The sequence below is a fragment of the Oreochromis aureus genome, linkage group 17, assembly GCF_013358895.1.
Source record: "Oreochromis aureus strain Israel breed Guangdong linkage group 17, ZZ_aureus, whole genome shotgun sequence".
Classification (NCBI taxonomy): Eukaryota; Metazoa; Chordata; class Actinopteri; order Cichliformes; family Cichlidae; genus Oreochromis; species Oreochromis aureus.
The window spans coordinates 2,431,105-2,444,983 of record NC_052958.1 but is presented as its reverse complement, the minus strand read 5'-3'; the positions used below and the strand labels follow the sequence as shown (position 1 = coordinate 2,444,983).

Here is a 13,879-nt window from a genome sequence, read left to right as displayed (position 1 = left end):
TTCAGTGAAATTCAATGAAAAAAAAAAAGAGTTTTATATGTTCACTTTTATTAAACATCTCCGGGAAAGATTCTCAAACTTGTATTTTTTTAATATCAATCAAAGAGTACTCGAGTATTTTTACTTATCATTTCTCCATGTTTGTTCATACGATTTGTAGAGGCTAAAGATATCAAAAAAAACCCCACGCGTGTCGTGGTAATACGTTATATAAACCAGTAAATATTATTAGACTTTAATTAAAATCACAGCGTGGCGTTTTAATGGCGACAAAAAAAACCCAAAAGACGCATACAATTAGTTAATTTACCTGCTGTAGCACTGAAGGAGTGAGGATAGAAAATAAATATTCCGTAGATAAGAAAGCTTGTTTCTTCCAAAAATGATTTCCGGTATTTCCTCAAAAAAAAAAATAAATAAATAAATAAATAAAATAAAATAAAAGGATTGCCTACATTTAAACTGTTGTAAGTTACTTGTTGTCCTATAACAGACGTCAAACTTAACTCTCTTGAAAGATATAAAGTTATTTTGACGCAAAAAGGAATGTTCTGCATTCACTTTTTAGCAAAGTGGTTTTTATATATCCGTCTTTGATCCGGCTAAAAGTCTCATTGTCATTAAAAATGTCTTTTAAAGAGTGATGTGGCCAAGAGTGCATCAGAAATTACAACACGTATCACATATTGGTTCTATAAAGATATTTTAAGTGGACAAAAAGGAATGAAACGATTATAGTGTGGGTACAGTAACCCAGAGTCATAAAGACACTCGCAAAACAGGTGATTTATGTATTTTATATACAGCCCCTTCATAAACCCTGCTCACTAATATAAGCAAACACATTAATATAATAAAATAAACCAAAAAATCACTTTTGTCACAGTTTGTGGGCGGGGTGGTAGGAGGAGCACCGTGTTATAAAAGCCTCGTCCTGGCTGTGGACATTCAAAATTTCACCATCGTCGCGCGCGAGTGGGAGAACAGACATGAAACAAAAGCGGAGCTCACAAAGTCGTCGGAGCATGAACAAACTCACTTTGCTGTTTTTCCTGTTGGCCCTGTGCTTTCTTGTCGGCGAAACTGGTAAGCTGAGGAAACTGGAGATTATTTCTTACAGTTTTTCCATTTTATTTTATTGATACAGCCCAAATCACAGCAACAGTTTAGAAGTCGTGATTTCTTTCTATTATTATTATTGTCATGTCAAATAAGATCTTCTTCTTATTCTTCTTGAGAACTGAGTAATTATTTTTTTATTAAACAGATAGTAAGTGTCCAACCTTATCTGTTACAGTTAACCCATGTTGCTCAGAGCCATGCCAGAACAGGGGTGTCTGCTCACCACTGGGCTCAGAAGAATACGAGTGTGACTGCACACGCACGGGGTACTATGGGCAAAACTGCACAACACGTAAGTGTGAACATCGCGCTTGGAGTGAAACAAAAATGAAGGTGCATTTCTGGTGGTGACTTGATGGCTTGATTCACGTGCTCTCTTGGTCCCTTACAGCTGAATTCTTCACCTGGATCAAAGTGTCTCTGAAGCCAACACCCAACACAGTCCACTACATCCTGACCCACTTCAAGGGTTTCTGGAACATCGTCAACAGCATCTCATTCCTCAGGGATGTCATCATGAGATATGTGCTGACATGTAAGTCTCTCTCTGCCCGAAGGCAAAAATGAAAAAAGTGGACTGGAAAGTTTTTCACAGTACATTAAACAATTTACGCAGCAACTTGTTGTAGTGTTTATACTAAATGAAGGACTAATATGGGTTTTCCTTTCTCTAGCCCGATCCCACTTGATTGACAGTCCTCCAACTTATAATGCTGATTACGGCTATAAGAGCTGGGAAGCCTACTCCAACCTTTCCTACTATACACGCTCCCTCCCCCCTGTGCCGCAGGATTGCCCAACCCCTATGGGAGTAGTAGGTGAGTACACTGTCTACCTTTGGAAAACCAGTTTTCTGAGATTCTTAAGATACTGAACAAAACCGTCTTTGTCGAATTACATCATAGGAAGCGCGCAAATTGGAATTAGTTTTCCTCTTAGATGAGGCAACACAGAAAAACCTCCCCCTACAAGCCCAAACCAAAGAGATCAAGTTATTTTTTGCGTCAGAAGTATGAAACAGACCCAAAGAGCTGTGATTTTCCTATCATTGTGTTATGTGCTCAGTGAAGTCTTCTTATTCTTCCAGGCAAAAAGGAGCTACCTGATGTTAAAGTTCTGGCTGAGAAGCTCTTAATGAGGAGACAGTTTATACCAGACCCGCAGGGCACCAGTTTGATGTTTGCCTTCTTCGCACAGCACTTCACCCACCAGTTCTTCAAATCTGACATGAAGAGAGGGCCTGCTTTCACTGTTGCTAAGGGTCATGGGGTAAGTGGAGCGGGTCTGAAGATCTCGGTTTTTGAAAAGCAAACTCATTTTAATGCGACGCAGTTTTTAATTGGCGTGTCTTACGCTTTCAGGTGGACCTCAACCACATCTACGGTGACAACCTGGAGAAGCAGCACAAGCTGAGACTCTTTAAGGATGGCAAGCTGAAATATCAGGTATGGGGGAAAAAGATAGCTGTACTCGAGGCGTCAAAGAGACCAGCTCACGTGCGTTTCTCACAGCAGTTTCCTCTTTTGTGTAACCCTGCAGATGCTTGATGGAGAGATGTACCCCCCGACAGTTAAGGAAGTGGGTGTCGAGATGCATTACCCCCCTCACGTCCCAGATTCTCACCGCTTCGCTGTCGGCCACGAGGCATTTGGCCTGGTCCCTGGTCTGATGATGTACGCCACCATCTGGCTCCGCGAACACAACCGTGTGTGCGATGTGCTGAAAGAGGTCCACCCATACTGGGATGACGAAAGACTCTTCCAGACCGCACGGCTCATCCTAATCGGTAAGTTAAAAGAAGTCCAGATACCAGCTGTAACGTAGCTGGAAATTTTTTATTAAAAAGCTAATAATAATATCGTTAGCAGGGGATTTTTCTTTAAAAAAAGGAAGTTTTACTTCTTAGTTTTCACCTCCTAATGACCCTGTTGCACACAGTGGAGCATTTCATTTCAGGAACCTGATTTACTGAAAGACTTGAGAATTTCTTGTCAACATCAGAAAGAGGAAATGTGTTTTACTATCCACTTTGTGCTTACCCAACCTACAGACATGCAAATCAATCAATCAATAAGCACGATTTATTTTAAAGCACAGAGTGGCTTTTAGCATTTAGAGTGTCTTCATTGTATAAACCGTCACATTTCTCATCTGGCAGGTGAGACCATCAAAATCGTGATTGAGGACTACGTGCAGCATCTCAGTGGCTATCACTTCAAACTGAAGTTTGACCCTGAGCTGCTCTTTAACCAGCGCTTCCAGTACCAGAACCGCATTGCATCCGAGTTCAACACCCTTTATCACTGGCACCCTCTGATGCCTGATAGTTTCCACATTGAGGAGACAGATTACAGCTACAAGCAGTTTGTCTTCAACACCTCTGTCGTGACTGAGCACGGCATCAGCAACCTGGTGGAGTCGTTCACCAATCAGATTGCCGGACGGGTAAGAACTCTTTAAGCTCCCGCAGCAGCAGTTAGACTGAAACATACAAGACCAGCGTTGCTTTAGGGATGCAGAATTGAAATTTCATTTGTGCTTCTTTGTAATTTAGGTTGCTGGTGGTCGAAATGTCCCCGGACCCATCTTGTATGTGGCCATTAAGTCCATAGAGAACAGCAGACAAATGCGTTACCAGTCCCTTAACGCCTACAGGAAACGATTCTCCATGAAGCCCTACACGTCTTTCGAAGACCTGACAGGTGAGACAAATTCAGCACTTCTTGAAAATACCTGTATGCTGAAAATGTGTCAAAAACAGGTTGTTGTAATTGCTGTCTCAGGCCTAGCTATTGCTAGATTAATATCTTTGCAGCACGATGATTCTTATTATCATAAAGTGTGACTGAAAAACCCGTAGGCTGCAGAATACAGTTTATGCAATAGTTTACCTGATATTGAGGAAATGCCTCAGAGTCCCTAAGCAGTTGCTGGCAGTTTTGAAGGTTAGGTATTTATTTCCATGACTCTGAAAACCAGATGGTCATTTCATCTTAAGGTAGAGTAAGCAGACTGTCATCACTGCAGGCGAGATATAAACAGACACGGGGAGTCCCTCTACTTTAAAGAGGAAGATTTAAACTTTTCAAGAGGTGAATGTCGATTGAAAACTAACTTTGACTTGCTGTATAAGTGAAGAAAAAAATGGCTTGCATGCCAGTGGAAAGATAAAAATCAGGAAGTAAAGGCATATGAAATCTGTCAGTGACCGAGCCAGTGGGGAGGACGCCAGATTGTGTTACTGACCAAAACCGTTTCCTTGTTTGTGTTATTCAGGGGAGAAAGAAATGGCTGCGGTGCTGGAGGAGCTGTACGGGGACGTCGATGCTGTGGAGCTCTACCCGGGCCTGCTGGTGGAGAAGCCCAGACCTAACGGCATCTTTGGGGAAACAATGGTGGAGATGGGGGCTCCTTTCTCCCTCAAGGGCCTAATGGGAAATCCCATCTGCTCTCCGGAGTACTGGAAGCCCAGCACCTTCGGAGGCACAGTCGGCTTCGACATGGTCAACACCGCCTCGCTCCAGAAGCTGGTGTGCAATAACGTGCAGGGTCCCTGCCCCGTGGCGTCCTTTCATGTGCCTGACGTTAAAGAGACCGGGCCCATGATCATCAACTCAAGCACGTCGCAGTCGAGGGGCAGCGACATCAACCCCACCATCATTTTGAAAGAAAGGACTACTGAGCTCTAATTTTATTTAAGCGTGTTGTTGTTATTGTTTTTTAAAAAAACAAACAAAAGATTTATTTATTTATTTATTTGTGTATTTATTTTATATATTTATACAGTAAAATAAAACCAGAACAAGTGGAACACATTTTTATATGTGTATTTGTAAGTTTAATTGAAATTAGAGTCAGTAATTGTTTGTATTTATTTTGTACACTGTCTTCTTATACTGATAACCTCAGCCACTGCAACTTAATACTTGAAAGTTAGTTTACACTTTCATTAAAACAGTAAGTTACTGTTAAATGTTTCCTTGGATTACCTGCTGCCTCTCCATTTATGTTCCCATAGTTGTATTCCAGTAATAAACAGTGAGCGTTTTAAAGGGCAGTGCTCGGGTGCAGCAGTGACAAAGACTGATTGTGACTATCTTCAGTTCACATTGTTTTAGTGATTTCATTTCAACTTCATATTACTCAGAGTAATATGAACTGACAACATGTGTATGTTGAATCCGCTCTATTTTTTTATTTGTATTTTTTTAGGAACGAACAAATATTCTGTCACTTGATTGTACAGGCTTAAAATAGTGCGCGCCTGTGGTCTTCAGAGTATTAAACTGAATAAATGATGAAAGTCATACTTTAGAAATCAACTGTGTGTGTTGCTGTTTTCATGATGTCACTTTGTGTTCTTGTATAAACTCCGAACTGGCTGTGACAGCAGGATAAGATGCTGTTATCTGAACGTAAAGCGCACAGTTATCAGTTCACATGCCACGACTGAAATGCAAATGGCTGTAACTCGGAGAAGTTCTTTCTACACACACACTCACTCAGGGTTGGGTTGGACCTTCCTTCCTTCCTACACGTTGCAAAACTAACAAATGTGCTCAATGGCTGGAGACCTATTGACATTTAAATTATGCTCTGTTGGTGTTAACGGGGCCAAAGTGTGTCAAGAAAACATCCCCCACATCATTACGCTGCCACCATTAGCCCGAACTGTTGATAGAGGACAGGTTCTCTGCTGGACTGAGACCGGATAACTGATAAATCACACAAATATATAAACAGAGAACAAAACTCTGAGATAATCAACTCACAAAAACAACCAAGATGCAGGGACCACAGCGTAATGTAATTACTGAAACTGTCCGTTATAATAGTCGTTGCAAGAATGTAAGAAACTGATTTACAGGATACATTCCTGTAAATCAGCCGGACACAGAGGTAAAAAGATCCCTGTTTCTGAATAAACTAGAAAGGATAAAGTTTAGGTGTCAACAACAGTCGCCTCAAGGTGCTTTATATTGTAAGGTAGACCCTACAATAATACATACAGAGACACACACAACAATCATATGACCCCCTATGAGCAAGCACTTTGGCGACAGTGGGAAGGAAAAACTCCCTTTTAACAGGAAGAAACTTCCGGCAGAACCAGGCTCGGGGAGGGGCGGGGCCATCTGCCATGACCAGTTGGGGTGTTCTTTGAACAAAGAAAGCGAGAATGTGACCTTGAGTTAAGTAAGTGAGTTAAGTATCAACTTCACATTCAAACTTGACAGCAGCAGTCACATTCTCTCACTGTGCATGTAAAGACTCTTATCTGCAGGTCTGAAAGCGCAACGTAGCAACAGTTTACATTTCACTTACTACTGATGTAATAAAGTCTGAGCTTTAATCGAGATTCCCTGCACAACTGCTATTATCTCAAGTGCACTATGTAGCTGAAGAGCTTTCACTTTTGTAAAATAAAACAAGTCTACACTTGTTAAGCTTAAAGAAGTTTGCGTGCTGTGAGGGAGCCTGGCAGGATCTCGTGCTTCGTGTGAGATCGCTTTAGAACTTAAACGATCCGTTTTGCATTGAAAGAATGGCTGAGAAGTAAAGAATACAGTTTCACCAGTGCATGGTAAGGGTGTCTTTGGGTAACACAAATCTTTTCCAGGTGACAGTTTCTATGTGTTGTCTCAGTTTTTGTATTATTTTAAGCTGGAACACCACAGACTGCATGACTAGTAGTAAAGAGAGAGTGAGGAGATGACTGTGTGCTGAGGCATTATGCATAACCCTAAAACTTTTCGATGGTTGTTACACACATGCCAGGAATAGATTCAGAGGAGAAAAAAAAGGCAGTTTTACTGTATGTGAGGTGCGTGGACTAGCACTCAGTTCAAAAGCATACAGTAAACGTAGCCACAGTCGTACAGACTGGCAGTATTACAGTGGAACAAAAGGGTTTTTTTAGGGTATCCAGTCCAAAACAAACATAGTGGAAGGAATGTTGACGTGACTGGCAGCACGGAGCGGTGAGTCAGACCGCCAGGCAGCATCCTTTCTAAACACAGACAATGACAAGCTAAACTTTCTCATCCATTCACGTATTTCGCACAAATGACAACGAAATCACATTTGCTCTCTCCCCTCACACTGGGTGATTAAAGTTTTAAAAAACAAAAACTTCTTGTTCATCAGTTGTCACCTTAACTGAATGTCATGAGCAGTTAGTCCTCCATCGCACAGTCTTTGTCCCTCACTTCAAAGCGAGAGGCGTAGGAGTCCCCCCGTCAGAGGGACTTGGAGCATCACTGCATGAAAATGACCTGATTGTGTGTGCATATTAGTTGTTTCCCCCATATTGTCAGGGCGAGTTTTATCACTCTATTGTGCAACAATGTGTGGCATGGTCAGGTCTCGATCTGCGAGATCGAGCAGGGGAACGCATCTTGCTTTGTGTGGGTTTAATGAGAACGAGCGGGCCGTGGGCCCTGATTCGGGAGAAGATTAGGAGAGCACTTTCTCTCTGACCGATTCTGGACCTCTCTGGAATCGGACGCTGCGTGGAGACTGTGACCAGGACCCGAGTTACGTGATGCTCTGCAGGTGGCAGTGACTGGGGTCAAATGGGAGCTGGCGCAGGCTGGCTCGGCCCGTGAGGCACTGGCACTGAAACCAAATGACCTGACTGAATTGATTAATCCCTGATCAGATTACCTAATGGTTTATATTCTTCATCAGTCAATCCATTTTATAGTTTTCACTGCCAACTGTTTCGACTGAGCGATAATGTGTTGTAAGAAAAAAAACGTGTTACTACAACAAAGTCTAAAACAATGTGGCAATTGTTCTTAATGACCTGAGAACGGTGTGTGAGGAAAACAAGTGAAGCAAAACTATTAATCACAGTCTACGTGACTGCAGCTGAAGCTTTGCCTAACCCGGCTCACATGGATGCTGGTACGAGGAATTGTTTTTTCAAGTTATTTCCTTCCATCTAATGCTGAGTCTCCATGATGGCACAAATGTTTTGTTGTTGTTAAGGCAACTTAGCTGTCACAAGGAAGATTTGCTACTATCATTCTTTTTAAATGATTATCCTTTCATCTGAAAATTGATACGCACACCACCTCACACTTTGATGAACAAACTGCAGTTACGACACACTTTCGTACGAACAGACCTATGATAGGCTGCTACCTGCTGCACGATACCTGATAACATCCACATTGAGAATGCTATGTTTAATTTATTAGGACTGACCAATTACTGCTACAATTGTGAAAAAAAACAAAAATAATAATTTAAATAGCAAAATAATGATTGCGGAAGCCAGAACTTAATGCGTCCAGTATGGAAAGAAGTTGATCTTTTATGTTTTTTAGTTTTCCTTATTCTGATAACACGAGTCGATACTTGGACCCTACAGAGGTTGCGTGGGTAGTCCAATTCCTCCAGCATGGCACATCAAGGTGCCATTGCAGGAAGATTTTCCAGAGGGTTTGCTATGTCTCCCAGCACAGTCTCAAAGTCATGGAGGAGATTCCAGGATATAGACAGTTACTGTAGGAGAGCTGGAAAGGACGTAGAAGTTCTTTAATCCATCTGCTCTGTGCAAAAAAAGAAACAGGATGAGCACTAGTGGAGCTGCAGAATGACCTCCAGCAGCCCAATGGTGTGAATGTCTCTGACCAAACAATCAGAAACAGACTGGATGAGGGTGGCCTGCTGGCCCGAAGTCCTCTAGTGGGTCCTGTGGTCACTACCCAGCGCTGTGTAGCACGATTGGCATTTCCCAGAGAGTACCTGAATTGGCAGGGCCGCCACTATCACCCTTTGCTTTTCACAGATGACAGCAGGTTCACTATGAGCACGTGTAAGAGATTTCAAAGGGTCTGGAGAAGCTGTGGAGAACATTATGCTTCCTTTAACATCATTTAGCATGAGCGGATTGGTGGTGGGTCAGCGATGGGCTGGTTGGATACGCAGACCTCTAGAGACTGGCCAACGGCACCCTATCTGACATTAGGTATCAGGATGAAATCCTTGGACAGACTGTGAGACCCTGTGGTAGTGCAGGGTCAACCTATAACTGTATAGGATATAAAGGAAGGAAGGACAATAGGTGGTTTCACCCAAATGTGCATATAATGAAAGATGATGCAGGTAAGAGGCAGACAGGAAGGACAGCCCTGATGACTCATCTTCATCAGTTGACTGTATGTGTGTATACCAATTTGCATCTGGATTACTCACTGTGACGTTCCTGAGAGATAAGATAAATGTTATTTCAAATGTGGTAAATCATGACAATACACCTTAATAATTCCAGCTTAAAACTGTCACTGTTTACACAGAGGCCATCCATGCCACTCTGCTGCTGCTACTCTTGATGAGGAAGAACGGATTATTTTAATATTTGTGTTTGCTGTTGTTTCTGCTACTTGCTTTGTTTGTCGTAGTGACTCTCAGCGTGGAGGAATGCAAGGTATCTCCCTGTTTCCATTTCCGATCAAACTTTGAGTTTCAGCGGATGTGTACGTTACAGGAGTGTCTCTTACACAGAAACTCCCCACTGTGTATAACAGAGCCTTTTAAGGCTGCACAAAGTCCTCTGCGAGCCTTCTTATCAACAGCACGACAGTATGCCACAGGATGAGAAAACACCAAAATAAAACACAAAACAGCTGTTAATACACCTTATATCACACACAGTCATATCATGTCATCAGTGCATACTCACTGGTTTCACCTTCCTTAGTCATCTATGAGACATTCATTGCTTGTATGTAAAATCATCTGAGGAAATGCAGTGCATGACATCACCCCCAAGAGATGATCGCTGTTTATAAAGTTCCACTAACAGATTTTGCACTGATAAGAGTCACTCTGTGAAACCCGAAACACAAGAATTTCAGGTATGTTTATGCAGGCCTGGGCATGGTTTTCTGAGAGGATACACACTCAGACATAGACTCTAACATAATCTTATTGATGTGCATTAACAGCACAAACAGCAGGGCTAGTGCTCCACAGCCTGTATATAAAAGATAACCACAGTGACATCACCCATTGGTTTATTTGTCATTCTTTTGTTTCCGTTTGTCTGTTCATTCACAAAAATGAGGCCATCGTTTTAAAAAAAACAAAAAAACAAGAGTGAGAGTCGCTTTTGCAACTGCTACATGTTCTAGACCCAGAAGCTACACTCATCTTTTATATAAAGGGCATGATACAGACATGACGGTAAGGTTCTTATGTTTGGTGAGCTTTAAATAACAGCCAGTCACCCCCGACCCCGATTGTGCTACAAAGAAGCTTCCTACTTTTACTTCCTTGTTTCTTTTAGTAAATATTCTGGTGAAATGGCTTCATTTAGAATGAGCAGATGTAGTTACTTTTTAACCAGCAAAGGTGTATTCATCTTCTCATAACTTCCAGCAAGGAAGTATAATGCTATGTTTGTCAAAATGTTAATGGTTGAACCTTCTGTCAAACAATGAGGAAGTGATAAATGGTAGGGAGTCTATTTGTTACCATTTTAACTGTAGATTGTGGCCTGTATTTGAAGCAGTAACAGTTTGTTTTTGCACTTACACTTCATTAAAATGTAACTATTTAGCAAATACTGTTAACTAAGGTATGTAACCTTAGTTAACATGAAGTTAGCTCAGGAAGGAGGGAGGTACGCACTGACACAACATTTAAACATAACAGCTGGGAATTATGACATAATGTATGACTTGTACACTTCTATACATATTACATGCGTAATTGTGGCTCTGAAGACTGTAGTTGGGAGTCAGGAAACCTCGAGATATACAATGAAGGCTAGAAAATGAGAAACTACCTCAGACTCTTGGCAAAGTTTAAAACATACGTTCACAAACAGCATAAAAGGAAATAATATTACACATGCTGGTTGTGTAACATGCAAGACAACAGTTTGTGTTTACAAACCCCTTTTTACAGGTTTGTTGGCAATGCATTTTTATGGTGGTGAACATTTTGAGCCAGGAAAGCTGTTCAATTAAAAAAACTAATAAAGTTAAATATAAATAAAAACATCTTGTATTTGAAAGGCTTGGACACAAATTACTTTGCGCAATAAGGTGTTTCTATATGAAATATGAAGATGACGCCATCATTATGCTTTTCCCACATTCAAATACAAAATGAATTACTGCTGCCACACTCTGTCATTCACTGTTTTGTCACCGTCATCTGTTCTCAGTCTCTTTCTCAGACATCATCTGTAATGACTAAGACAATAGTACAGTTGTAGAATATCAGTTATGTGACATCCTGTCTTTTCCATCTTAGTAATGGCGTCTGGAAGTCTCAGTTGGTGACACACCTTGCATCTGTCACATCTACGTGTTCTGCCCTTTCATGGACTCTTCCATCTATACAGGATAAAGCTGTTACACTAAATAAACTTTAAGTGAGATGGCAGCTGACAAAAATGATGACAATGAACCAAATGAGGAAGCATTAAATTACAGAAGTAGGAACACCGCAAGATTTTTTCTTGATGCTTTTCTGATGCTTTTCTGGTTAGAAGGCCAATCAGTGCATTTTCACATAAACAAATGCAAATTATTTCTTTTTTAATCTCGCCCTGGTCATCTAAATTAAATTATCTTTTTGTCTTTGTTGGAAAGCTCAATGAAAAGACGTCACAGGGATTTAAGATTTGGCAGGACATTTGCAGAACACCCAGAGTTTATTTGGAAGCATATTCAGCAACTCAATCCCTAATTAGTGTCCAGATTCCAACTCTGATGAATGTGTGTGTGTGTGTGTGTGTGTGTGTGTGTGTGTGTGTGTGTGTGTGTGTGTGTGTGTGTGTGTGTGTGTGTGTGTGTGTGTGTGTTAATTACGATGCCACCATCAAACTTAAAGTGAGTTCAGGAAAATCCCAGTTTTTAATAACCTTATTATTGTAAATAATTGCTCTGCTTGTTCTACTGTATTTCTTTCTGATAAAAAGGCAACAAAAACAACTAAAAAATGAATAAGAATTTAAATGAAATCTTGAATTAGTTGTACAGGAAATTACAGACAGATTTCAAGTGTGTGTCTTCTTGGGAAATTCAGAATTTACATGGTACCCTCCTAAGATATTGTGCAAATGCAGTCTAGTCATAACCAGAGATGGGCAGTAACACGTTAAAAGTTACTGTAATACGATTACTTTTTTCAAGTAACAAGTAAAGTAAGGGATTATTGTTACAAGTAAAGTAAGTAATTAGATTACTGTTACTTTCCCGTAAGCACGCTGTGTTACTGCGTTACTAAACCGTGATGTTGTTTGTGAGAGTGTCTCATGACAATGACGTAAGCACGTGCGACGTCCGTGGCAGCAACAGATGTGTGCAGATCAACAACAGATAATATGGAGTGATGGTGAGAGTACAACCATGCAGCGTTTAAAGTTTGGAAGTAATCACATTACTTTGAGTTTGATTCTGTAAAAAGTGACAAAAACATTAGTGTCAGCTGTTCACTCTGCGTGGGAAGAAAACTTCTTTCTAAAGCGAAAAACTAAACTTCAGATCTGAGCGAGCAGCGAGCACGCTGCCACGGGAATGTGACCTTCACAGAGAAACCCCCCGATCCCCCCAATGACATGGCCGCTGTGGGCATACCTCCACCCGCCCCACTCCTGCTAAACAGCTGACAACAGATTTAAGAGCTGCTGAATCTTTAATTTTATTTATTTTTACTGCGTTTTGCTTGCATCTATTTGAAAGAGTGTAAACACAAAACATTATTTTATTTTATATGCTGGAATATGCAGAACAGGTTTAAATGTCAAAGAATTTCTTCAAGTCAAAGACTGCTGAATATAATTTAGTTTTTGCTTGATGCATAAAGTTAAAAGATTAAAATGAATAAAACAAGTTTTAAAAAGAGGCTTTTTCATTTGATTCAGTTTTACATCATAAAATATGCAGAAAAAATAGAATTGAGCTGAAAGGTCTGTTGTTTTATTACGTATTCAGGTTGTGTATCATGTTTTTTAAAAGTAGCTAAGTAATAAAGTAACTAATTACTTTTGAAAATAAGTCATCACTAAAGTAACTGGATTACTTTCTTGGACAAGTAATCAGTAATTAGTAATTAATTACTATTTTCCGGTAACTTGACCAACACTAGTCATGGATAAAGGTTAGCTGTCGTGTCCTCAGATATTTTCAGTGTAAATGTTCAGACAGCTGGTTTGAAATATTCTCGCAGGACTTCTTGTCAGGAGAGGGTTTTTTTTAATCCCGTATCAATAGGAACACCGTATCACAGCAGGTAAAAGCAACTTACTGCAAAAAAACTTGATTGCGGCAGTCATGGCAACCCTGCAGCCGATTTCGGAAACAATAGGTGCATACAAACAAAAGGTCTTCTAGAAGTTTCCATGACATGTAATCTGTGTACTGTTGTCACAACACGTTAGTTGACAGGTAACAAAGTAGAGAACGCTCTGCTCAAAGCATGTCATTACTTTACAAATAGAACAGTGGTTTTGGTTTGCAGTACAAAGAAGATGTAATATCATACAATTTTTGACATTTTGAATGTAGCACACAGTGGAAGGAAGCAAACAAAAAACAGTCATTATTTTCTCAGAGTCACAAGTGTTAAATGGAGGGAATGCGTCAAACTTTGCTGAGGCCACTTTCAAAGAAAACGGTGCCTTTCAACATCAAACATAGGTTTTCTTTCTGGCCCACGGTTGACCTCTCAGCCAGGTTTCGCTAAAGGTGAAGTAAAGATGAAGATTTGGCATTGTGCAGTGACACTGGAGGAA

At 40.6% G+C, this 13,879-nt stretch overlaps 1 protein-coding gene across 1 annotated transcript; it reads left to right on the top strand.

Annotated features, from left to right (window-relative positions):
* The first annotated feature begins 940 nt into the window (after window positions 1-940).
* Window positions 941-5,444, top strand: ptgs2b (prostaglandin-endoperoxide synthase 2b). Its single transcript, XM_031758642.2, has 10 exons — window positions 941-1,086; window positions 1,298-1,414; window positions 1,514-1,657; window positions 1,797-1,940; window positions 2,210-2,391; window positions 2,484-2,567; window positions 2,662-2,908; window positions 3,281-3,567; window positions 3,677-3,824; window positions 4,399-5,444. The coding sequence occupies exons 1-10, from the start codon at window positions 990-992 to the stop codon at window positions 4,809-4,811; spliced, it is 1,863 nt and encodes a 620-aa protein (XP_031614502.1). The 5' UTR covers window positions 941-989; the 3' UTR covers window positions 4,812-5,444.
* Window positions 5,445-13,879: the final 8,435 nt, after the last annotated feature.

Bases quoted from the DNA above. Each gene is read 5' to 3' on its own strand.
- ptgs2b (XM_031758642.2), top strand. From the start codon at position 990: ATGAAACAAAAGCGGAGCTCACAAAGTCGTCGGAGCATGAACAAACTC. The intron at 2,392-2,483 runs GTAAGTGGAGCG...TTACGCTTTCAG, and splicing joins CTGTTGCTAAGGGTCATGGG to GTGGACCTCAACCACATCTA. The intron at 3,568-3,676 runs GTAAGAACTCTT...TTTGTAATTTAG, and splicing joins CCAATCAGATTGCCGGACGG to GTTGCTGGTGGTCGAAATGT.